The sequence below is a fragment of the Phyllobates terribilis genome, unplaced genomic scaffold, assembly GCF_046119375.1.
Source record: "Phyllobates terribilis strain yellow unplaced genomic scaffold, ASM4611937v1 Scaffold_3__8_contigs__length_932513732, whole genome shotgun sequence".
Lineage (NCBI taxonomy): Eukaryota > Metazoa > Chordata > Amphibia > Anura > Dendrobatidae > Phyllobates > Phyllobates terribilis.
The window spans coordinates 205,125,950-205,152,291 of NW_027362763.1; the positions used below are offsets into that span (position 1 = coordinate 205,125,950).

The 26,342-nt window shown below is 45.6% G+C and overlaps 1 protein-coding gene across 1 annotated transcript in view; it reads left to right on the top strand.

Annotated features, from left to right (window-relative positions):
• The window catches only part of PROC (protein C, inactivator of coagulation factors Va and VIIIa), a 95,813-nt gene that overhangs the window by 33,091 nt on the left and 36,380 nt on the right, over window positions 1-26,342 (top strand). The window contains exons 2-6 of the mRNA XM_073674573.1: window positions 13,237-13,305; window positions 14,655-14,815; window positions 14,900-14,924; window positions 15,008-15,118; window positions 21,858-21,998. Coding sequence (XP_073530674.1) covers window positions 13,237-13,305; window positions 14,655-14,815; window positions 14,900-14,924; window positions 15,008-15,118; window positions 21,858-21,998 — 507 coding nt within the window. The remainder of the gene's footprint in view (window positions 1-13,236; window positions 13,306-14,654; window positions 14,816-14,899; window positions 14,925-15,007; window positions 15,119-21,857; window positions 21,999-26,342) is intronic.

Genomic DNA, 26,342 nt, shown 5'->3' on the forward strand with positions numbered 1-26,342 from the left:
TAAAATAGCTTACACTCGCACTATCAATGGTAAAAGGGTAATAAAAAGGAGATTAGAACCATGGAAGAGGAAAACAACAGTTCTATTTCTCTGGCCTACACCAGAATCTTTTAAACAGATATATTTGTGACTGAACAGATAGGGAGACACTATTACTGTTTTTTTTTTACGTAAAACAGGCCAAAAGCTGGATAATACAGAGATTTGAACAGTGGAACTGCAAAACCACAGTTCTAATTTAGTGGCGTATACCAGACTTTTTAAAATAGATATATTTGGGGCTGAACAGTCAGCAACACACTCAAACTGTTTTTTTTTTTATGTAAAAAAGGCCCAAAAGTGGATAATACAGAGATTTGAACCGTGGAACTGCAAAACCACAGTTATAGTTATGTGGCATACACCAGAATCTTTCAAACAGATATATTTGTCTCTGAACAATCAGGGAGACACTATTACTGTTTTTTCTTTACGTAAAAAATGCCAAAAGCTGGATAATACAGAGCTTTGAGCCGTGGAACTGCAAAACCACAGTTATATTTTTCTGGCCTACACCAGACTCTTTTAAATAGATATATTGGTGTCTGACCAGTCAGGGAGACACTATTACAGGTTTTTTTTACGGCAAAAAATGCCAAAAACAGGATAATACAGAGATTTGACCCGTGGAACTGCAAAACCACAGTTATATTTTTCTGGCCTACACCAGACTCTTTTAAACAGATTTATTGGTGTCTGAACAGTCAGGGAGACACTATTACTGTTTTTTTTTACGGCAAAAAATGCAAATAGCAGGATAATACAGAGATTGGACCCGTGGAACTGCAAAACCACAGTTATATTTTTCTGGCCTACACCAGACTCTTTTAAACAGATATATTGGTGTCTGACCAGTCAGGGAGACACTATTACAGTTTTTTTTTTACGGCAAAGAATGCCAAAAACAGAGTAATACAGAGATTTGACCCGTGGAACTGCAAAACCACAGTTATATTTTTCTGGCCTACAGCAGACTCTTTTAAACAGATATATTGGTGTCTGACCAGTCAGAGAGACACTATTACAGTTTTTTTTACGGCAAAAAATGCCAAAAATAGGATAATACAGAGAGTTGACCCGTGGAACTGCAAAACCACAGTTATATTTTTCTGGCCTACAGCAGACTCTTTTAAACAGATATATTGGTGTCTGACCAGTCAGGGAGATACTATTACTGTTTTTTTTTACGGCAAAAAATGCCAAAAGCAGGATAATACAGAGATTTGACCCGTGGAACTGCAAAGCCACAGTTATAGTTATGTGGCGCACACCAGACTCTTTTAAACAGATATATTGGTGTCTGACCAGTCAGGGAGACACTATTACAGTTTTTTTTACGGCAAAAAATGCCAAAAACAGGATAATACAGAGATTTGACCCGTGGAACTGCAAAACCACAGTTATAGTTATGTGGCGTACACCAGATTCTTTTAAACAGATATATTGGTGTCTGACCAGTTAGGGAGACACTATTACAGTTTTTTTTTATGGCAAAAAATTACAAAAACAGGATAATACAGAGATTTGACCCGTGGAACTGCAAAACCACAGTTATATTTTTCTGGCCTACAGCTGACTCTTTTAAACAGATATATTGGTGTCTGACCAGTCAGGGAGACACTATTACTGTTTTTTTTATGGCAAAAAATTCCAAAAGCAGGATAATACAGAGATTTGACCCATGGAACTGTAAAACCACAGTTATAGTTATGTACACCAGACTCTTTTAAACAGATATATTGGTGTCTGACCAGTCAGGGAGTCACTATTACAGTTTTTTTACGGCAAAAAAATGCCAAAAACAGGATAATGCAGAGATTTGACCCGTGGAACTGCGAAACCACAGTTATATTTTTCTGGCCTACACCAGACTCTTTTAAACAAATATATTGGTGTCTGAACAGTCACAGACACACTCAATTGTTTTTGTTTTGGGGGGGGATTCCAAAAGGTTAATAAGATGCGTATTTGTACAGTCTGACTGAGGGAAAAAAAAAATACAGGATTTAGATGAAAAAAAACAAACATTTTTCCTGGCCCCTGAGACCGGGGTGATAAGTCTAGCAATTTGACCAACAGGAGCACACAATACTGTAATGCAGCATTTGCTGGTATACCCACTGCGTCTCCTATGCTACCTATTGGGGATATTTACCTGCCTATTCGGGACATTTACTTGCCTATTGGGGACCTATGCTGCCTACTGGGGACCTATGCTGCATATTGGGGACATTTACCTGCCTATTGAGGACATTTACCTGCCTATTGGAGACCTATGCTGCCTATTGGGGATATTTACCTGCCTATTGGAGACCTATGCTGCCTATTGGGGACATTTACCTGCCTATTGGGGACATTTACCTGCCTACTGGAGACCTATGCTGCCTATTGGGGACATTTACCTGCCTATTGGAGACCTATGCTGCCTATTGGGGACATTTACCAGCCTATTGAGGCCCTATGCTGCCTATTGGGGACATTTACCTGCCTATTGGGGACCTATGCTGCCTATTCGGGACATTTACCTGCCTATTGGGGACATTTACCTGCCTATTGGAGACCTATGCTGCCTATTGGGGACCTCTGCTGCATATTGGGGACATTTACCTGCCTATTGGAGACCTATGCTGCCTATTGGGGACCTATGCTGCCTATTGGGGACATTTACCAGCCTATTGGAGACCTATGCTGCCTATTGGGGACATTTACCAGCCTATTGGGGACCTATGCTGCCTATTGGGGACATTTACCTGCCTATTGGGGACCTATGCTGCCTATTGGGGACATTTACCTGCCTATTGGGGACATTTACTTGCCTATTGGGGACATTTACCTGCCTATTGGGGACCTGTGCTGCCTATTGGGGACATTTACCTGCCTATTGACATACCAGTAAGTTTGTTGATTTAACTTTACTTGTTCTTCATTTTAAATATTGTATTTGTTCCAGTTTTGTTTTTTTACTTCAAAATAAGATATGTGCAGTGTGCATAGGAATTTGTTAATATTTTTTTAAAAACTATATTCTGGCCCTCCAATGGTCTGAGGGACAGTGAACTGGCCCCCTGTTTAAAAAGTTTGAGGACCCCTGTGTTAGACATTCAGGGAGGATGATGGAGGAGGGAGCGTCAGCAGACGGCTTTCTCTTCCATCATTTCTGTCAACTGTATCTGCATCCAGGATGCGGATACAGTTGAAAGTGGGGTGGGGGGAGGCCCGATGCCAGCACTGGCACCAGGCCCCTCAGTCTCACGGGCCCCATAGCGCCCAAGTGACCTGCCGCTATTAGCAGTATACCACTGTGTAATTGCTGCTCTCTGCTCTCCTGTTCTCACTGCAGAGCTGTATGTGATTATACCTGACACATCTGCAGGTTCCTCCCCAGCTCACAGGCAGACAGTGTTGCAATACAGCAGAGCTGTGAGAGCTGCTGCTGCTGCTAACATGTTTGTAAGAAGATAAAGCTCATTTCTACTGTTCTGTGTTAGTTACATGTCTCACATTGGCCCCTTCTATTTACGATAATCTCTGGAGCAGTTTCTCATGCAGATCAGTGTCCGGCCCATAATCCTGAAAAGCTGATTTACATATAAGAAAACATGGATTTCTTTGGAATAAGACATCGGACAGCAGGTATAAAGGGATCCTTTTATTCAGCTTCCTATAACCAGCATTCCTATAGAGACGGCTTAAGAGGGTTACTTCTAATTCAGATTCCCTAATAATGTTTATCTCATTCTAAGCTTAGGAGTCCAGTGGGCGGTTCTGCTTAGTGACTGACATCCTTCCATGTGTAAGTATGCATACAAAGATAGCTGTCAGTCACTAGTACCGCCCACTGACAGAAAGTCCCAGAATAAGCAAAAGCTTACATGAATTACACACATAGGACCCGAATCATCATTTGCATTTTATTTTAAGACACTTTTCTTTTTTTTTCTTGTGATATTTGTTTATTGTTTTTGCAACTCAATTCGTCAAAATGACATATTAGGTTTATGAACTTTGTGCAAAATAAAAAATGATCTTTATTTTTGTCTTTGACTTGTTTTGCGATTTGTTAGCTCAAAAAGGTACACGTTTAGCTAAATGGCGCCAAAAAGTTGAAAAACACCAAAAATTAGACAAAAAAAAGGTGTAAATGCAATAATTGACTGGAAAACCTCACAAGAAAGAATACGAACTGACTTGGCACTATCATTAAAATGAACACTACGGTCCAACATGTGTGAAAGCCAAGATCCAGTGGTGCTCAGCTAACAGTCCCAGGCAGGGAAAGCAAATATAGAATCATAGAATATTAGCGTTGGAGGGGACCTCCAGGGTCAATGCAGGATTCACTAAATCATCTCAGACAGATGTCTGTCCAGCCTCTGTATGAAGACTTCCATTGAAGGAGAACTCAATACCTCTCGTAGCAGCCTGTTCCAGTCATTGATCACTCTCATTGTCAAATTATCAAAAAGTTTTTATTTTATAATATCTAATCTGTATCGTCTCCCTTTCAGCTTCATTAAGACTTGGACTGGCCCACAGGAGAACAGGAGAATCCTCCAGTGGGCCCATATGTAAAAGTGGGCCACCACCCTCTTATATGAGCAGTACTTGGCACAATACACTTGAATCACTATACAGGCAAAGCATCTTATTCATTTAACAATCTAGGCAGTTCATTGTTGTATAAGTTTGTGATTGAGGATAATGCCACAATTGCATGTAGCTGAAAAGTGGGTCTTGGAGTTGGTCACTGGTGGGCCCTTGGCACCCCAGTCCGACACTGGTTTCAATCCACTCCTTCTCGTGTTTCCATGTGCAAATGAGAATAAGGATGATCCCTCTACACTGTGACATCCCTTCAGATATTTGTAGACAGCTATTAAGTCTCCTCTTAGCCTTCTTTTTTGCAAGCTAAACAATCCCAGATCCTTTCACTGTTCCTTGTAGGACATAGTTTGCAGTCCGCTCACCATCCTGGTAGCTCTTCTCTGAACTTGCTCCAGTTTTTCAATGTCTGAACTTGTTCCAGTTTTTCGATGTTATATAGTGTCCAAAGCAAGAAGGTTTAGTGGCACTCGCTGGTAGAAAAAACAATAATCTTTATTGAAATCCTGAAAACATGGCAGCAGGGAGTGGAATAGCAGGTGTGGCTATGCAGACGACGCCTGTACTCACGTCATCTCCTGCTCAGGCCCATGGAAGCATACTCAGACGCAAAACAGCTGTTGTCTGCATAGCCGCACCCGCTATTCCTCTCCTTGCTGCCATGTTATTTTATGATTTAGATAAAGATTATTTGTTTTTTTTTCTACCGGTGACTGCTGCTAAATTTTCTTGCTTTGGGCAATGATGAAGTGGGCCTTACATCTTTGTTCCACTTCCTGCCTAAGACTGGAGTGAATTTTCAAAGTGATAGGTTTGCTTTAAAGGGAACCTGCCACTTCAAAAAACACTATTTACCTGCAGATGTAGAGTAAATAAGGTTCTAATCCTGCCTGGTCATCTTACTGAAAATGCGGCTAACGAAAGAAAATGAACTTCTTTCCTCCCACAAAGTGGTTGAAATCACCGCTCACATCACTGCTCACTATACTGTGAGTGGTGGCTGTAAGTATGCCCCGTCACTCTGACAGCCAAAATATTCATTATATGCCCTAGCCCTATAGCGCTGCCTCTTCCTGGTGTCCTGCTCCACCAGCAATCCGTCTGAGGAAGGTCGAAGTTGAACGACCGAAACGTTATGCTTTGTGGGATGCATTTCATGAATTCTTTATGGAACTTCATTTACATGATTAAAACTACATTTACTGCAAATGACAGTGCCGGATCCTATTCTTATGTTGTTAAGGAGTGGTTTCCTTTCCTTGCACCACTACTCGGAGTGACGTATATCTGAATTCTACTAATTGACAACCAGCTATGCCGCACATATGTTGAGAGTGAGCTGTCAATCAAAGTGCTTATGTAGCGCCGGCGTCCCTGCCCTCTGCTAGGCAGGGACGCTGTTCCCCTCACCCCTCTGCTCCGAGCCCGGCGTCCTCCTCCCGCTCTGCTGGCAGCGCGCGCTCCTTCCCGGCCACTGTGCTTAGGGCGCACGCGCGCGCTCACTCCCTCTTAAAGGGGCCGCGCGCGCCGTCCTAAGGAGTCCCCGGCCAATGGCCGGAGGACTTCACCATATATAAGGCACCTCCTCCAAAATGGAGGTGCCCGAGCAATGTTGTTGCACTGTTCACTACTCGGCTTCAGCCCTCAGGTCCCGTTGCCAGTTACCTGCCAGATTCCTGCCAGTTTGCTGTCTGATTCCTGCCTGATATCCCGCTTACCTGCCTGCTAGCCTGAGGTCCGACGGTCTGCCCTCCAACTCCTGTCAGTCTGTCTATGGACCAGCTTGCCCGCTCACCTGGGAGCGCACATCTGCTACCTGCCTGCTAGCCTACCTGGAGGCCCCGCCGTCACGTGCTGTGACCACCCGCCTGTCCAGAGACTCCTGCCCGCTCACCTGGGAGCGCTCATCTGCTGCCTGTCTGCTAGTCTACCTGGAGGCTCCGCCGTCACATGCTGTGACCACCCGCCTGTCCAGAGACTCCTGCCCGCTTACCTGGGAGCGCTCATCTGCTGCCTGTCTGTAGGTCTACCTGGAGGCTCCGCCGTCACATGCTGTGACCACCCGCTTATCCAGAGACTCTCGCCTGCTCACCTGGGAGCTCACGTCTACCATCTGCCTGCTAGCCTACCTGGAGGCTCAGCCGTCACAGGTCGTACCAACCCTTTACCCAGAGACTGCCCCGGTCACTTGCCGTGACCTCCTGCCCGTTCATCCAGAGACTGACCCGGTCACTTGCCGTGACCTCCTGCCCGTTCATCCAGAGACTGCCCCGGTCACTTGCCGTGACCTCCTGCCCGTTCATCCAGAGACTGCCCCGGTCACTTGCCGTGACCTCCTGCCCGTTCATCCAGAGACTGCCCCGGTCACTTGCCGTGACCTCCTGTCCGTTCACCCAGAGACTGTCCCGGTCACCTGCCGTGACTGCCTGCCCGCCTTCCCTGGTCGCCACCCGCTCCCTTACAAGGACCGCCCCTTGTATAGTAGCTCAGAGGTTCCGCCTCCCAGACCCGTTACAGTTTGCTCGGGCCATGGAACCCGGTGGCACCCAAGCTCCCTCACTCTCGGATCTGTGTCATGAACTGTCCCGTCAGAGGTCCCAACAGGAGTCCATCCTGGGTCACCTGCGGAATGTCAATTCTCGCCTGGACACTCTGACTGCTCCACCAGCAACCACCGCCAGTGCCATGACTCGTAATCCGGCAGCTCCGCTGCCCACCAATACTATGGTATCCTACCCCGGACCCCGGCTTTCTGCACCTCCTCGCTTCGGAGGCGACTCCGCTCAGGCTCGGGGCTTTATAAATCAGTGCACCCTGCACTTTGAACTCCTGTCCCACCAGTTTAACTCCGACCGGGCCAAAATTGCCTTCATCATGTCCCATCTCACCGGAGAGGCCCTGGCCTGGCTAAATCCTCTATGGGAGAGAGGAGACCCCCTGGTGTCCGACTTGCCTGCCTTTCTCACGGCTTTCCGGAAAGTCTTCGACGAACCTGGACGGAAGACCTCATCCGCATCATCTCTGCTACGCCTCCGTCAGGGAAGTCTCACCGTGGGCCAATATGCCATACGGTTCCGTACCCTTGCCTCGGAGCTGGCCTGGGATAACGACGCTCTGGTATCTGTCTTCTGGGAGGGTCTGTCCGGCCGTATTAAAGATGAACTTGCCGGTCGAGACATTCCTACTACTCTCGATGACCTAATAACTCTTGCCACCCGGATTGACCTACGGTTCCAGGAGCGTGCCAAAGAAGTCACCCGTGAGAGGAGGTTCCCACGTCTAGCTCCTACTTTTCAGAAATCCATCACTCCCTCCGTTTCTCCCCAGGTACACTCTCCTGAGCCTACGCAGGTCGACCAGACCAAGATGGTCAAAACCCGTCAGGACTTACGCCGTGCCGAGGGGAGCTGCTTCTACTGTGGCAGTAAGGAGCACCGGATCCGTACCTGCCCGGAGAGGTCGGGAAACGCCTGTGTCTAGGTTCGCTCAGAGAGGTCGACCTAGACAAGAATAAATCCTCTCCATCTCTGCTGCTGTCAGTCTCAATTATCTGCGGGGAGAATCGTTTTTTCGAACTAGCCCAACTTGACTCTGGAGCGGCCGGGAATCTTATTTCACAGGCCCTGGTAGAAAAATACCGCATTCCCACCAAACCTCTGGCTATACCATTATCTGTCGCTGCTGTGGATGGGGGCCTCTTACCACGTCCCATCCAACTCATCACCGAATCCGTAACTCTGCAGGTGGGAATGCTGCATTCTGAGAGCATCTCTTTTCATGTTCTGCCTGGACTCTCTCACGCCCTCTTACTAGGTCTACCTTGGCTCCAGAGACATGCACCCGTGCTTGACTGGCAGACCGGTGAAGTCCTTCGCTGGGGACAGGACTGTCATAAGACTTGTTTGGTTCCTGTTCATCCCGCCCGTCCTTCTCCTACCCCAACTAATCTACCTGGACTTCCGATTCCCTATTGGTCATTTGCTGATGTCTTTAATAAAAAGGAGGCAGAGACATTACCCCCTCATAGACCATACGACTGTCCTATCGACCTGTTACCCAGTGCTACGCCTCCCCGTGGGCGTATTTACCCATTGTCCGCTGCTGAGACCCGGTCGATGTCCGAATATATTGAGGAGAATTTGGCCAGGGGATTCATCCGGAAATCTACCTCCCCGGCGGGAGCAGGCTTCTTTTTCGTAAAAAAGAAGGACGGCTCTCTCCGTCCCTGTATAGACTATAGAGGCCTTAACCAGATCACGGTGAAGAATAAGTACCCCCTTCCGCTCATTCCAGAATTATTTGATCGTCTGAGGGGGGCTAGAATCTTCACCAAACTGGACCTCCGTGGGGCGTACAACCTGGTCCATATCCGTCAAGGGGATGAATGGAAGACTGCATTCAACACCCGGGACGGCCACTATGAATATCTGGTAATGTCCTTTGGTCTCTGTAACGCTCCTGCCGTCTTTCAAGAGTTGGTCAATGACATCTTCCGGGACCTTCTCTACTCCTGCGTAGTGGTGTACCTGGACGACATCTTGGTCTTCTCTCCGGATCTCCAGACTCACCGGAGAGACGTTCTTCAGGTCCTGTTCAGGCTCAGGCAGAATCACCTCTTCGCTAAATATGAGAAGTGCCTCTTTGAGCAGACCTCGCTTCCGTTTTTGGGCTACATTATTTCTCAGACCGGCCTACGAATGGATCCAGAGAAACTGTCTGCCATCGAGAAATGGCCCCGACCGGAGGGGTTGAAGGCCATTCAGCGGTTCCTGGGCTTCGCCAACTACTACCGCCTCTTCATACCGCACTTCTCTTCCCGGACTGCCCCAATTTCCGCGCTCACCCGTAAGGGCACTAATCCCAGAGAGTGGCCGCCCGAAGCAGAGGAGGCCTTTCTTTCCTTAAAACAGGCCTTCTCTTCCGCCCCGGTGCTGCATCGCCCAGATGGCAACAAGCAGTTCTTCCTGGAGGTTGACGCCTCCTCCTCTGGAGCCGGAGCGGTACTTACCCAAAAATCATCTTCCGGGAGAATGGTAACTTGTGGCTTCTTCTCCAAACTCTTCTCCTCTTCTGAGCGCAACTATTCCATTGGAGATCGAGAGTTATTGGCCATCAAGCTGGCATTGGAGGAGTGGCGTTACCTGCTCGAAGGGGCTCTTCACCCGGTAATAATTTACACTGACCACAAGAACTTGGCTTACCTCCAGCATGCCCAGAGACTTAACCCGCGCCAAGCTCGGTGGTCCTTGTTTTTTGCTCGCTTTGATTTTATTCTTCATTTTCGCCCGGCTGACAAAAACATCAAGGCGGACGCCTTATCCCGATCCTTTCTGGTGTCTGATCTCGAGGAAGAACCGAAACACATCATCGATCCCGCCAGAGTAATGCAGGTGGCTCCCGTGAGTCTAAATCGTCTCCCTCCCGGTAAGACGTTCGTATCAGTACCTGATCGGGAGAAAATCCTACACTGGGGTCACTCGTCTAAACTAGCTGGCCACGCCGGTCAGAAAAAGACCCTCCAGCTTATTACCCGGCACTACTGGTGGCCTACCCTGCACAAGGACGTAATAGACTTTGTTTCTGCCTGTGTGTCCTGCGCCCGCAACAAGGTTCCGAGACATCTGCCAGCCGGTCGCCTCCTTCCGCTCCCAGTACCTGCTGCCCCCTGGCAGCATATAGCAATGGACTTTATAACTGATCTCCCCGTCTCTGCCGGTTGTACGGTCATTTGGGTGGTCGCTGACCGCTTTTCCAAGATGGCTCATTTCGTTCCCCTGCCAGGCCTCCCGTCTGCACCCGAGCTGGCTAAAGACTTTATCCGCCACATCTTCCGTCTTCATGGCCTGCCCCTCCACATCGTGTCGGATCGTGGGGTACAGTTCACCTCACGCTTCTGGAGAGCCACTTGTAAACTGCTAGACGTCACCCTGGACTTCTCCTCCGCTTACCACCCACAGTCTAATGGTCAAGTGGAGCGGATCAATCAGAACCTGACCAGTTACCTCCGGCACTTCGTTAATGCCCACCATTCAGACTGGGTGGATCTCCTGCCATGGGCCGAATTTTCTTACAACAATCACGAGAGCGAATCTTCCTCCAAATCCCCGTTTTTTGTAGTCTTCGGTCAGCATCCTCGGATCCCATTTCCCGTCTCCACCTCGGTGGACAATCCGGCTGCGGAATCTCTTGTTAACAAATTTTCCTCCATATGGGAGAGTACCCGATCCGCACTCCTTCTGTCATCCGAGCGTATGAAAAGACATGCTGACAAAAAACGTCTGGATCCTCCTCAATTCCGTCCAGGGGATAAGGTCTGGCTCTCGTCCAAGTATGTCCGGCTCAAGATTCCTTCCTATAAGTTAGGGCATCGGTTCATCGGTCCTCTGGAGGTCATCAGTCAGATCAACCCGGTGGCCTATAAATTGAAACTCCCGGCCAACTTGCGGATCCCTAACTCCTTCCATGTATCTCTCCTCAAACCTGTGGTACTTAACTCTTTTTCCAAGTCTACAGGTACGCCTCCTGCTCCGGTTTCCGCTGAAAACGAATTTGAGGTAGAGAACATTCTGGCCACCAAAAGGGTAAGAGGGAAGACCTTTTTTCTAGTAGATTGGAAGGGGTTTGGTCCTGAAGAGAGAACGTGGGAGCCCCGGGAGAACATCCATGCCCCTCTCATCCTAGCTAAATTTCTCTCTGGCCTAAAAAAGGGTGGGCCTAAAGGGGGGGGTACTGTAGCGCCGGCGTCCCTGCCCTCTGCTAGGCAGGGACGCTGTTCCCCTCACCCCTCTGCTCCGAGCCCGGCGTCCTCCTCCCGCTCTGCTGGCAGCGCGCGCTCCTTCCCGGCCACTGTGCTTAGGGCGCGCGCGCTCCCTCCCTCTTAAAGGGGCCGCGCGCGCCGTCCTAAGGAGTCCCCAGCCAATGGCCGGAGGACTTCACCATATATAAGGCACCTCCTCCAAAATGGAGGTGCCCGAGCAATGTTGTTGCACTGTTCACTACTCTGCTTCAGCCCTCAGGTCCCGTTGCCAGTTACCTGCCAGATTCCTGCCAGTTTGCTGTCTGATTCCTGCCTGATATCCCGCTTACCTGCCTGCTAGCCTGAGGTCCGACGGTCTGCCCTCCAAATCCTGTCAGTCTGTCTATGGACCAGCTTGCCCGCTCACCTGGGAGCGCACATCTGCTACCTGCCTGCTAGCCTACCTGGAGGCCCCGCCGTCACGTGCTGTGACCACCCGCCTGTCCAGAGACTCCTGCCCGCTCACCTGGGAGCGCTCATCTGCTGCCTGTCTGCTAGTCTACCTGGAGGCTCCGCCGTCACGTGCTGTGACCACCCGCCTGTCCAGAGACTCCTGCCCGCTCACCTGGGAGCGCTCATCTGCTGCCTGTCTGTTGGTCTACCTGGAGGCTCCGCCGTCACATGCTGTGACCACCCGCTTATCCAGAGACTCTCGCCTGCTCACCTGGGAGCTCACGTCTACCATCTGCCTGCTAGCCTACCTGGAGGCTCAGCCGTCACAGGTCGTACCAACCCTTTACCCAGAGACTGCCCCGGTCACTTGCCGTGACCTCCTGCCCGTTCATCCAGAGACTGCCCCGGTCACTTGCCGTGACCTCCTGCCCGTTCATCCAGAGACTGCCCCGGTCACTTGCCGTGACCTCCTGTCCCTTAACCCAGAGACTGTCCCGGTCACCTGCTGTGACTGCCTGCCAGTCTTCCCTGGTCGCCACCCGCTCCCTTACAAGGACCGCCCCCTTGTATAGTAGCTCAGAGGTTCCGCCTCCCAGACCCGTTACAGCTTATAACTGCCACTCACAGTACAGCGAGCAGGGATGTGAGCGGTGTCTGCAGCCACTCCGTACACACCTCTATGACAGAAAACTGGTGGCTCCTGGGAGGAAATAACTTTGCTTTCTCCTGATAGCTGCATTTTCAGTAAGACATACAGGCAGGATTGTAACTCTATTTCCCTGCAGATTAACCCTGTATCTGCAGATAGAGAGTGTTTTCTGAGGTGACAGGTTCCCTTTTAATATAACACTGTTTTCTAGAGCTGGTTTTCTACTTTTCACTCCACCCTCTTATTGGAGTGAAAATTTACATTTTTTTTTGTACATTTTTAAAATGTCAAAATTCATGAATATGTCTTACACCTTTTTGGCATAGTGAACCACTCTCACTTTCAAACACATTTTTAAAAAGTTTGAAGCTATCAGGTGAAAATGGTAAAAAGGACTTCTTTTTTTTCCGAAAATATAGCATGTAACAATCTTTGCAACAATGTCTTGATACATTCCCCCTAACGTTAATATTTATTTAACTCACTTTACAGTGCCATTATTTTCCATAGTAATTTTATACAAATGCACCATTCACACAAATACCAGTAATCATACAATGCTTCATGGAACAAAATGATACATTCATTTCGATCTGTGTATAACAGACTCCAATAAAAAAAAAAACTGTCTAGGATCTGATCTTCTTGCCGTAATAACAAGTGTACCATAAATTTCAATGTTTTCATCTATAGAATTTTGTCTCTTACACTTAAAATGAATAAAAATTATTTTTATTATTTTATGCTGTACTTACAGATTTACTGTTCTGGAGTTTTTTGTGGTTTTTAATCCTGAGTGTTATTCCACTGAATTTTACCAAATCCAGTAAGTATGCTAGCAAAGTTCAATCAATCAAGTTGTCCCATTTGAAAAATAATACTTGGGGATACAGTAGGCATGCAGTTATTATTTGTCAGTCTATTTATCTTGTAACATTTTTTTATCCACCCGCCCCTCCAAAAAAAAAAGAGTTCCTAAAAGGGAATCTGTTTTAAGATTAACCCCTGTCTACTTCCCCTCAAAACTGTATGTATGGGCTTGCAGGTTTTTGAAATGTAAATCAATCAACACCTTTGTATCTTCTATCTGTTGTTGCATTCCTGAGCAATTAGTATTCTCATTTATACACAAATAAGGCATTAAGTGCTCTGGGTGAGACAGAGCACTTAACAAGTCTTTGCCTGGCCAGGTTATTTCCCTGACCAGAACCAGTTTCTTTAGCTTGATTGATCACTCACTGTTTAATTTTCCTATCTGGTTCCTGATGTCACTAGACAGTGAGTTGCCAATCAAGCTAAAGAGCCTGCTTCTGCCCAGGGAAATAACATGTGAAGGAAGCTGCTCAGAAAGTGCTCTATCAAGGCCAGAGTACTTAATGCCTCATTTACCTATGAATGAAAATTGTAATTACTTGGGAATGTGACAACAAATAGAAAATGGAAAGGTGACAGGGATTTACATTTCAAAGACCTGCATGCCCACATATGTGGTTTGGGTGGAAGACAGTTTAATCCTGCTAGCTTATTCCCTTTAAGGAGCTCATTTTTTGAGGGAGAATGAATCAAATTATTTGGGAGTGCAGCAACAGATATAAGATATAAAAGATAAGTGTACCTGGATTTATACATCAAGGACAGATTTTCTTTAATACCAAACGTTTCAAATCATGTATTTTTGGACTTCACTTTGTGCAAAGGATACACTCATATAGAAACAGAAAAGGGCATTCTAAAATTATTGACAGAAAGCTGGAAGCAGTTGTGTAAAATGGTTGTTTATACTATTACATATAGCAAGGGTAGATGCTAGGTGTCTGCTGCTGGGGGTCTCATCACTGGGACCCTAACTGATCATGAAAAGCAAGATCCTATGTCCGCCATTTCAGCAGAGAACTGTACTCAGCTATCTTCATTGGTCCTGTAGGCAATGAATGGAGCTTCAGCGCTCATGTGTAATCACTACTAACATGATACATACAGGACTCCTGTTCGTAGGATTGTATGAATTGGGGCCAGGGGTTGGAACCCAGCAATCACGTACCTATCACCTATCCGATATAATACAAAAAAGTTGTTCCAAAAATGTAAATAAAGTTGATTTGTAATAGATTTAGGGTAACTGGGGAAACAAGTATCCATACAATGATCATATATGATGTATTTCTCTATTTGTAGTCTTTTTTAGTAAACAGGATGCAAATCATGTCCTAAAGATTCAGAAAAGGGCAAATACTATTATGGAGGAACTCAGACCAGGCAACCTAGAGAGAGAATGCCACGAAGAGAAATGTGACTTTGAGGAGGCCAATGAGATTTTTGAGACTCGGGAAGATACAGTAAGACCTGACAAGTTATATCTATACTATAGATATTTTCTATAGATCCTATTTTAAGATTTTCTTTTCTTTTTTTTTTTCCAGCTGAACTTTTGGACAGTTTACTTTGGTAAGACAGACAGAATGACATATATACTTACAGCTATATGTGTAATAGTCCACCTCAATAATTAAGCTTCATGTTTTTTTTAGATGGGGATCAATGTCTCCCAAATCCTTGTACAAATGGTGTTTGCAAAGATGGGATAGGGAAATTTGACTGCATCTGCCCCCGAGAATGGGAAGGAAAACTTTGTTCTCATGGTGAGTGTCTCAAAAATATTGAGTAGCAAATTATGTATTATTTCATTTATCTTTTCCTCTATATCTATAGATAGATAGGTAGATACAGTGGATATGTAAAGTATTCAGACCTCTTTAAATTTTTCACTCTTTGTTTCATTGCAACCATTTGGTAAATTATAAAAAGTTAATTTTTTTCTCATTAAAGTACGCTCTGCACCCCATCTTAACTGAAAAAAAGCAGAAATGTAGAAATTTTTGCAAATTTATTAAAAAAGAAAAACTGAAATATCGCGTTGTCATAAGTATTCAGACCCTTTGCTCAGTATTGAGTAGAAGCACCCTTTTGAGCTAGTACAACCATGAGTCTTCTTGGGAATGATGCAACAAGTTTTTCACACCTGGATTTGGGGATCCTCTGCCATTCTTCCTTGCAGATCCTCTCCAGTTCCGTCAAGTTGGATGGTGAATGTTGGTGGACAGCCATTTTCAGGTCTCTCTAGAGATGCTCAATTTGGTTTTGGTCAGGGCTCTGGCTGGGCCACTCAAGAATGGTCACAGAGTTGTTCTGAAGCCACTCCTTTGTTATTTTGGCTATGTGCTTAGGGTCATTGTCTTGTTGGAAGGTGAACCTTAGGCCAAGTCTGAGGTCCAGAGTCCAGAGGTTTTCATCCAGGATATCTCTGTACTTGGCCGCATTCATGTTTCCTTCAATTGCAACCATTCGTCCTGTCCCTGCAGCTGAAAAACGCCCCCATAGCATGATGCTGCCACCACCATGTTTCACTGTTGGGATTGTATTGGACAGGTGATGAGGAGTGCCTGCTTTTCTCCACACATACTGCTTAGAATTATCACCAAAAAGTTCTATCTTCGTCTCATCAGACCAGAGAATCTTATTTCTCATAGTCTGGGAGTCCTTCATGTGTTTTTGAGCAAACTCTATGCGGGCTTTCATATGTCTTGCACTGAGGAGAGGCTTCTGTCGGGCCACTCTGCCATAAAGGCACAACTGGTGGAGGGCTGCAGTGATAGTTGACTTTGGGAAACTTTCTCCCATCTCCCTACTGCATCTCTGGAGCTCAGCCACTGTGATCTTGGGGTTCTTCTTTACCTCTCTCACCAAGGCTCTTCTCCCACGATTGCTCAGTTTGGCTGGACGGCCAGGTCTAGGAAGACTTCTGGTGGTCCCAAACTTCTTCCATTTAAGGATTACGGAGGCCACTGTGCTCTTAGGAGCCTTGAGTAATTCAGAAATTCTTTTATAACCTTGGCCAGATGTGTGCCTTGCCACAATTCTGTCTCTGAGCTCCTTGGGCAGTTCCTTTGAGCTCATGATTCTCATTTGGTCTGACATGCACTGTGAGCGGTGAGGTCTTATATAGACAGGTGTGTGCCTTTCCAAATCAAGTCCTATCAGTTTAATTAAACACAGCTGGACTCCAATGAAGGAGTAGAACCATCTCAAGGAGGATCACAAGGAAATGGACAGCATGTGACTTAAATATGAGTGTCTGAGCAAAGGGTCTGAATACTTATGACCATCTGATATTTCAGTTTTTCTTTTTTAATAAATTTGCAAAAATTTCTACATTTCTGTTTTTTTTTCAGTCAAGATGGAGTGCAGAGTGTAATTTAATGAGAAAAAAAATGAGCTTTTTAGAATTTACCAACATAGAGTGAAAAATTTAAAGGGTCTGAATACTTTCCGTACCCACTGTAGATAGATACTTATAGTATCTTCTATATCCACGTTGGTCTGGACCAGGAATCATGGATGCACAGTAACTCCTCACATCCCCACTTGGTGATATGTTGTTGGTGTCACATTGTCAGTGGTCACTCTTACCTTCCCATTTTCTGAAGTTGGTTAAGAGAGACAATAATTTACTATTTTTTACATCAATTTATATAGACATTGGGTTTATATTAGCAACACTCATATTTATATATGTATATTCTGCCACTGTACCATGTAGTAGCATAAGACATTGTTCCTGAAACTGTTATAAAGTACCTAATCTAAGGCCCCTGCCCCTAGTCTTATACTTACCTGCTGCGGTCTTCACCTATCGCTGCCGCTCCCGTCGGTCTCCAGCAGTTTGTGACCTGACTGATCGCTCCAGTGTTTGCTGGGTGATCCAGAGGTCACTTTTCAATGTAAGTCAATGAAAACCTTATCCTAGCTCTCATACTCTCGCATTGAGAGCTTGTGACCATTATTTCTGGTTTCCGCTCAGTCAGAAGTTGCGGTCACAAGATGACGGATGGAGACCGGAGTGACTCCGCTAAAAGGTGAAGACAGCGGCAGCTGAGTATAATACGCTGGTCAGGGACCTTAGATTATTAGCACCACTCCAGCGCTGAAAAATACCCCAAAACACCGGAGTGGGGCTTTAATATAGTGCAGGAGGGTGCCATTATAAAACAATGTAAACCTCACCGTGCACAAGAGGTACAATACTTTACAACGCTGGGATCCTGAGTTCAAATCCCACCATGGACACCATCTGCAAGGAGTTTGTATGTTCTCCCCGTGTTTGGTGGGTTTCCTCCAGGTTCTCTGGTTTCTTCCCACACTCCAAAGACATACTGATGGGGAAATTAGATTAACCATATAAATGAATTCCAATTCTTGGGCAACTTGCACTTACCTGACCTGCAGCTTTTCCACCTCTTAGTGCATTTATTAACCCAGACAGATTACATGATAAAGTTGGGTGGGCTGGGAAAAGAATTACAATAGTTTATTTTAAGTACAGAACATGAGAAAAATCATTTTTTTGATAATCTGGAAATTCATGGAGAACTTAGACCTCTTCTAAATATAAAATTTTGATTCTTAAATGTTTGGTGAGATTTCCTGGCTGAGCTCGGTAATATAGAGTTGCACATAACTTAGTTTATTTTTTTGTGTGTGTAAATGCAACCAGCGCTGATAGAGAAAGGCTGTGAGTCATCCAACTTCAAGCCACACAGAGTGATTGACAGCCTTTACTGTGTGCATGAAGAGCTGACAATCAGCTATGTGTGAGTGAGGAAGGCGCCACTTACAGGTTTAGCAACAGGTTTTTACATGAAAATGCTAAGGAAATTCATAAAACTATTTATCCCATGTTCACTTTCTTCCCTGCCTTTTTCACTGTATCCTACGCTGATGTCAGGTGAACTAACTTAGAAGACCTCACAGAACCTAAAGAACCCCCAGAGAACTATTTTTAATAACAAACATAGAAGGGGTTTAGGAACATTGCAAAATATGGTTATTCCTAAAAAACATGTTATCCCTTGTATATTGGATAGCAGATAACTTACTGATCTCTAGGGATCCGACTGGTGAGACCCCCAGCAATCCTGAGATCGAGGTTCTTGAATCCCAAGACCCGGGCTCTGTAGCCCCATCAGGAATGGAGCACATCCACAGCCTCCACGCTACTTATTGTTTATGGGACTGCTGGAAATAGCCGTGCACTGTACTCCTATAGACAATGACTGAAGCAGAGGCTGCACGTGTGAATCTCTATTCCAGTCTTGATTGGACTGCTGAGAGTCTCAGCAATCAGCAAGTTATCCCGTGTCCCATTGAAAGGGGATAATTTGATTTCTTGGGAATAACCCTTTAAAATAAAGAAAAGGAATTTGGAGGTTCTGTAGGTGATCAAAAAAGGTATAAGGCGTTCCAAAGGGGGGTGAAGGTGCCTACTTAATATTTACAAGGGACGAACAGGACAAATTTCCAATAACCGTGAAATATTGCTGGAAAAGGATACATTTAGCAGACGTGTCAATGTTCATGGGGAGGTTTTTTTTTCTAGGTATTGGAACATTTTAATTTCTAGATGTTTATATTCTTGTATAGTTACAATCATTCATTCCTAAACAACTCTGATTGGTGTGTAAGGTCCATCTCGTTGGCACCAATATTCATTCTGGGCTTTGCTGCTCAAGTTCTAGCAGAGAATAAGGGGTCTGTTGGGTACCATGAAACTATGAGACAGGGCAGCCCTCCAGCAAGTTACTACAGCCATGGTAGCTGAGCTTTTATGACCTCCCATTCTAAATCTATAAACTATAATATGGTTCCCAATTTGCAGCTACAATAGCTTCCACTCTTCTGGTAAGACTTTGTATAAGATTTTGGAGGTGTCTGTGGGAATTCTTGCCCTTTCACCAAGAAGAACATTTGTGAGGTCAGACACTGAGATTGGATGAGAGGACCGGGTTCACAATCTCCTCTCCGCTCTAGTTCATACCAAACATGTTCAATGGAGTTGAGGTCAAGACTTTGTGTGGCCTGTCAAGTTCTTCCACAGCAAACTAACCTAATCATACATTTATGGACATTGTGTACTCTGACACAGTCATGCTGGAGGAGAAAAGGGCCTTCACCTAACTGCTCCCGCAAAGTTGGAAGCTACAGTTGTCCAAAATATCTTGTTATGCTGAAGCAATAAGATTCTTTGTAACTAAGGTTCCTATGCCAACTCTTGAAAAACAATCTCATAGCATTATCTCTCCTCCACCAAATTTTACAGTTGTCACAATGCAGTCAGGCAGGTAACGTTCTCCTGACTTTCACCAATCCCAGACCACACCAAATAGAGAAGTGTGATTCATCACTACATAGAACATGATTACATTGTTCTGGAGTTCAGTGACAGCCTCTTTATATTACTCCATCAGACGCTTGACATTGTGTTTGGTTATGTAAGACTTGCATGTAGCTACTCTGCCATTGAAACCCATGTCATGACGCTCCTAAGCACAGTTTTTGTTAATACCAGATTAGGTTTTTACTCTGCAGTTATGGAGTCAGCTGAGCGTTGGTGACTTGTTTGTCCTCTGCTCCTCAGCACTGTGATTTCTGTGATTCCTAAACGCTTCCACTTTTCTATAATGCAACTTACTGTTGATCATAAAATACAGGTGCTTCTCACTAAATTAGAATATCATCAAAAAGTTAATTTATTTCAGTTCTTCAATACAAAAAGTGAAACGCATATATTATATAGAGTCATTACAAACAGAGTGATCTATTTCAAGTGTTTATTTCTGTTAATGTTGATGATTATGGCTTACAGCCAATGAAAACACAAAAGTCATTATCTCAGTAAATTAGAATACTTTATAACAGCTTGAAAAATGTTATTAAAATCTGAAATGTTGGCCTCCTGAAATGTATGTTCAGTAAATGCACTCAATACTTGGTCAGGGCTCCTTTTGCATCAATTACAGCATCAATGCGGCGTGGCATGGAGGCGATCAGCCTGTGGCACTGCTGAGGTGTTATGGAAGCCCAGGTTGGTTTGGTAGCAGCCTTCAGCTCATCTGCATTGTTGGGTCTGGTGTCTCTCATCTTCCTCTTGACAATATCCCATAGATTCTCTATGGGGTTAAGGTCAGGCGAGTTTGCTGGCCAATCAAGCACAGTGATACTATTGTTTTTAAGCCAGGTATTGGTACTTTTGGCAGTGTGGACAGGTGCCAAGTCCTGCTGGACAATGAAATTTCCATCTCCAAAAAGCTTGTCGGCAGAGGGAAGCATGAAGTGCTCTAAAATTTCCTGGTAGACGGCTGTGCTGACTTTGGTCTTGATAAAACACAGCGGACCTACACCAGCAGATGACATGGCTCCCCAAACCATCACTGATTGTGGAAACTTCACACTAGACCTCAAGCAGCTTGGATTGTGGCCTCTCCACTCTTCCTCCAGACTCTGGGACCTTGATTTCCAAATGAAATGCAAAATTTACTTTCATCTGAAAACACCTTGGACCACTGAGCAACAGTCCAGGTCTTTTTCTCCTTGGCCCAGGTAAGACGCTTCTGGCATTGTCTATTGGTCATGAGTGGCTTGACACAAGGAATGTGACACTTGTAGCCCATGTCCTGGATGCGTCTGTGTGTGGTGGCTCTTGAAGCAATGACTCCAGCAGCAGTCCACTCTTTGTGAATCTCCCCCAAATTTTTGAATGGCCTTTTCTTAATACTTTCAAGGCTGCGGTTATCCGGGTGCTTGTGCACCTTTTTCTACCATACTTTTTCCTTCCACTCAACTTTCCATTAATATGCTTGGATACAGCACCCTGTGAACAGCCAGCTTCTTTAGCAATGACCTTTTGTGGCTTATCCTCCTTGTGGAGTGTGTCAATGACTGCCTTCTGGACATCTGTCAAGTCAGCAGTCTTCCCCATGATTGTGGAGCCTACTGAAACAGACCAAGGGACCTTTTTAAACGCGTAGGAAGCCTTTGAAGGTGTTTTTTGTTAATTATTCTAATTTATTGAGATAATGACTTTTGTGTTTTCATTGGCTGTAAGCCATAATCATCAACATTAACAGAAATGTAATGTTTGTAATGACTTCTATATAATATATGAGTTTCACTTTTTATATTGAAGAACTGAAATAAATTAACTTTTTGATGATATTCTGATTTTGTGAGAAGCACCTGTATATAGGAGGGAAGAAATATCATGAAAGAACTAGTAACCTCCTATTACAAGACCATGCTGGTATCAGTGATCTCTTTTAGAACATCACAAATGTTAGTAAAGACAGAGAGCATGGTGCAGGATTAGAGTTTATACACCTGTCCTGTGGTGATGGAACTGAGTGCAAAACCTGAAATCAATGATTGTGAAGTGTGTCCCAAAACTTCTGTCCATAAAGTATATATTTATATATTGTTCAACTGAAATATTGATTGCAAGCTCACTGTTCAACCTTTCTAATACTAACCCATTGTTCTCCCTTATAGAGGTGGCCTATTTCAACTGCTCCATTAGTAATGGAGGCTGCAGCCACTTCTGTATAGAGGCTGAGAACAGCACCTCTCGCAGCTGCAGCTGTGCTTCAGGGTACAAGCTAGGTGACGATTTTCGCACTTGTCAACCAGCAGGTAAGTTTCTCCACAGCTTTTTGGTCCTCATCTCGTCACCAGACTATCTGTTTTCATGTTCCTAATGAATGTACAACAGGTAAACTAATAATTTTTATAACCAATACACCAGACTGGGATCAACGGAATTACCGTATATGCTATTTACAAATTGACTACTGGCAAATGGTATTCCAAAACTTTGGACTGTATATTAAAATGCAATTTTTATATAAACTGGGGGTGTGAAATCTCCGGCTCATGAGCCATCTAAGGCCCGCAATGTCATTACCTCTGGCCCCCTTATAGATTTCCGGGGTCCACAGTGCTTGGCCAGCAGTCCCATTTTGCTAGCCGCCATCCCTTTAATTCCTTCTTACACTGTGAGCACACGCACACTGCATTTCACTACTGAACACTGTGGCGCATGCAATGAAGGATTATGTCATTGCCAGCATTAGGACATTCTTTGCGGGCAGAGTTAGTGCACTCTCCGCTTCCGTCCCAATAATGAAGGCAGCAGATATAGCGCAATGTCTCCTATGTGATGTATATACTCTGGCTCCAGTTTCTCCTATGTGATCTATATGCCACAGTCCCAATGTCTTCTATGTGATGTACACTGCTCAAAAAAATAAAGGGAACACTCAAATGACACATCCTAGATCTGAATGAATGAAATATTCTCATTGAATACTTTGTTCTGTACAAAGTTGAATGTGCTGACAACAAAATTACACAAAAATCATCAATGGAAATCAAATTTATTAACCAATGGAGGCCTGGATTTGAAGTCACCCCCAAAATTAAAGTGGAAAAACACACTACAGGCTGATCCAACTTTGATGTAATGTCCTTAAAACAAGTCAAAATGAGGCTCAGTATTGTGTGTGGCCTCCACGTGACTGTATGACCTCCCTACAACGCCTGGGCATGCTCCTGATGAGGTTGCGGATGGTCTCCTTTGGGATCTCCTCCCAGACCTGGGCTAAAGCATCCGCCAACTCCTGGACAGTCTGTGGTGCAACATGTTGGTGGATGGAGCGAGACATGATGTCCCAGATGTGCTCAATCGGATTCAGGTCTGGGGAACAGGCGGGCCAGTCCATAGCTTCAATGCCTTCATCTTGCAGGAACTGCTGACACACTCCAGCCACATGATGTCTGGCATTGTCCTGCATTAGGAGGAACCCAGGGCCAACCGCACCAGCATATGGTCTGACAAGGGGTCTGAGGATCTCATCTCGGTACCTAATGGCAGTCAGGCTACCTCTGGCGAGCACATGGAGGGCTGTGCGGCCCTCCAAAGAAATGCAACAGAACACCAGGATTGACAAAGTCACCACTGGCGCCCTGTGCTCTTCACAGATGAAAGCAGGTTCACACTGAGCACTTGTGACCGACATGACAGAGTCTGGAGACACCGTGGAGAGCGATCTGCTGCCTGCAACATCCTTCAGCATGACCAGTTTGGCAGTGGGTCAGTAATGGTGTGAGGTGACCACAGTGACCATATAATGGTAATACACCAGTGCTCTACAGACCATATATGTGTGTTGTACTGTGCAAATTCTCACCAGTGCTGTTCTCGCTGGTTGTTGTCATTCGTTTTCCCTCTTCTTTTTAATTCGGCCCAGACCGCCGTGACCTCTTCTTCCAATCATAGTTCGTCCTTGTAAAATATAACAGAGGCATCTTTACTTTACAGCTTTTCCAAGACCCTCCTCTCATTCTACCACCTCTACACAAACCACAACTTGTGCTGCCTTATAATAATTCCCCTGTGACCCCTTATAATAGTGACCATGCACCTAGTTATAAAAATACAAACAGCCCCTGTGCTTTCTTATAATAATAATAATAATGCCTCCTTGCTTCCCCATAATGACAACCCCTTGGGCCTCCCAAGGGGAGTACATAGAAATAACAGGTCCCATAGCAAAAGTCCTATCACGTCAAAGAATGGCATATCTCCCAACTTTCTAAGAAACGGAGGATATGTATCGCAGCACTTACATTTATTTTCCCTCTACTAAAGCCCCTAAGTGGTCTCACCCACTATGATACCCCTTTCGTGACCCTCATATATTTTCCCTCTACTAAAGCCCCTAAGTGGTCTCACCCACTATGATACCCCTTTCTTGACCCTCATAGAGTATTATGCCCTACATGGTATGATGACCCCACAAACCATATACACAGTATGATGCAGCACAGCACCCACATATTTAGATGGTCACCACAGCCCCCCATACATTATGGTATTCAGCACAGCCCCTAATATACAGTATGAGGTGCATGACAGACCCCTATATAAAGCATGTTGCCCCTCATAACCACCCCATTAAATTTGATGTCCCCCTTAATCACCCCATACAGTATGAATGTCACCACAGCCCACCACATAGTATAATGTACCCCATAGACCTCCACACAGTATAATGTGCACCACAGCCCCCCCACACAAGATGAAGATCCCCCACAGACCCCTATATAGTATGATGGTTGCCCCAAACAACCCCCCATATACTATGACGGTCCCCCACAAACAGCCCTCATATAGTATGATGGTTCCCCACAAACAGCCCCCATATAGTATGATGGTCACCCACAAACAGCCTCCATATAGTATGATGGTCCCTCACAAACAGCCTCCATATAGTATGATGGTCCACCACAAACAGCCTCCATATAGTATGATGGTCCCCACAAACAGTCCTCTATATAGAATGATGGTCCCCCACAAACAGCCCCATATAGTATGATGGTCCCCCCAAACAGCCTCCATATAGTATGATGGACCCCCCCACAAACAGCCTCCATATAGTATGATGGTCCCCCACAAACAGCCTCCATATAGTATGATGGTTCCCCACAAACAGCCCCCATGTAGTATGATGGTCCCCCACAATCAGCCCCCATGTAGTATTATGGTCCCCCACAAATAGCCCCCATATAGCAGGATGATCATCCACAAACAGCCCCCATGTAACAGGATGGTCCCCCACAAACAGAACCCATATAGCAGGATGATCCCCCACAAACAGCCCCCATATAGTATTATGGTTCCCCACAAACAGCCCCCATATAGCAGGATGATCCCCCTCAACGAGCCCTCATATAGCAAGATAATCCCCCACAAACAGCCTCCATATAGCAGGATAATCCCCCACAAACAGCCTCCATATAGCAGGATAATCCCCCACAAACAGCCTCCATATAGTATGATGGTCCCCCACAAACAGTCCTCTATATAGAATGGTGGTCCTCCACAAACAACTCCCATATAATATGATGATCCCCCACAAACAACCCCCATATAGTATGATGGTCCCCCACAAACATCCCCCATATAGTATTATTGTTCCTCACAAATGGCCCCCATGTAGTATTATGGTTCCCCACAAACAGCTCCCATATTTCAGGATTTTCCCCCACAAACAGCACCCATGTAGTATTTTGGTCCCCCACAAACAGCCCCCATATAGTATTATGGTCCCCCACAAACAGCCCCCATATAGCAGGATGATCCCCCACAAAGAGCCCCCATATAGCAGGATGATCCCCAACAAACAGTCCCCATATAGTATGATGGTTCCCCACAAACAGCCCCCATGTAGTATGATGGTCCCCCACAAGCAGCCCCCATGTAGTATTATGGTCCCCCACAAACAGCCCCCATATAGCAGGATGATCATCCACAAACAGCCCCCATGTAGCAGGATGGTCCCCCACAAACAGCACCCATATAGCAGGATGATCCCCCACAAACAGCCCCCATATAGTATTATGGTTCCCCACAAACAGCCCCCATGTAGCAGGATGATCCCCCTCAACGAGCCCCCATATAGCAGGATAATCCCCCACAAACAGCACCCATATAGCAGGATAATCCCCCACAAACAGCCCCCATATAGTATTATAGTCCCCCACAAACAGCTCCCATATAGCAGGATGATCCGCCTCAATGAGCCCCCATATGGCAGGATAATCCCCCACAAACAGCCCCCTATAGCAGGATAATCCCCCTCAAACAGCCTCCATATAGCAGGATGATCCCCCACACAGAGCCCCCATATAGCAGGATGATCCCCCACAAACAGTCCCCATGTAGTATGATGGTTCCCCACAAACAGCCCCCATGTAGTATGATGGTCCCCCACAATGAGCCCCCATATAGCAGGATAATCCCCCACAAACAGCCTCCATATAGCAGGATAATCCCCCACAAACAGCCCCCTATTGCAAGATGATCCCCCCACAAACAGTCCCCATGTAGTATGATGGTCTACCACAAACAGCCCCCATATAGCAGAATCATCCCCCACAAACAGCCCCTATATAGTATTATGGTTCCCCACAGTA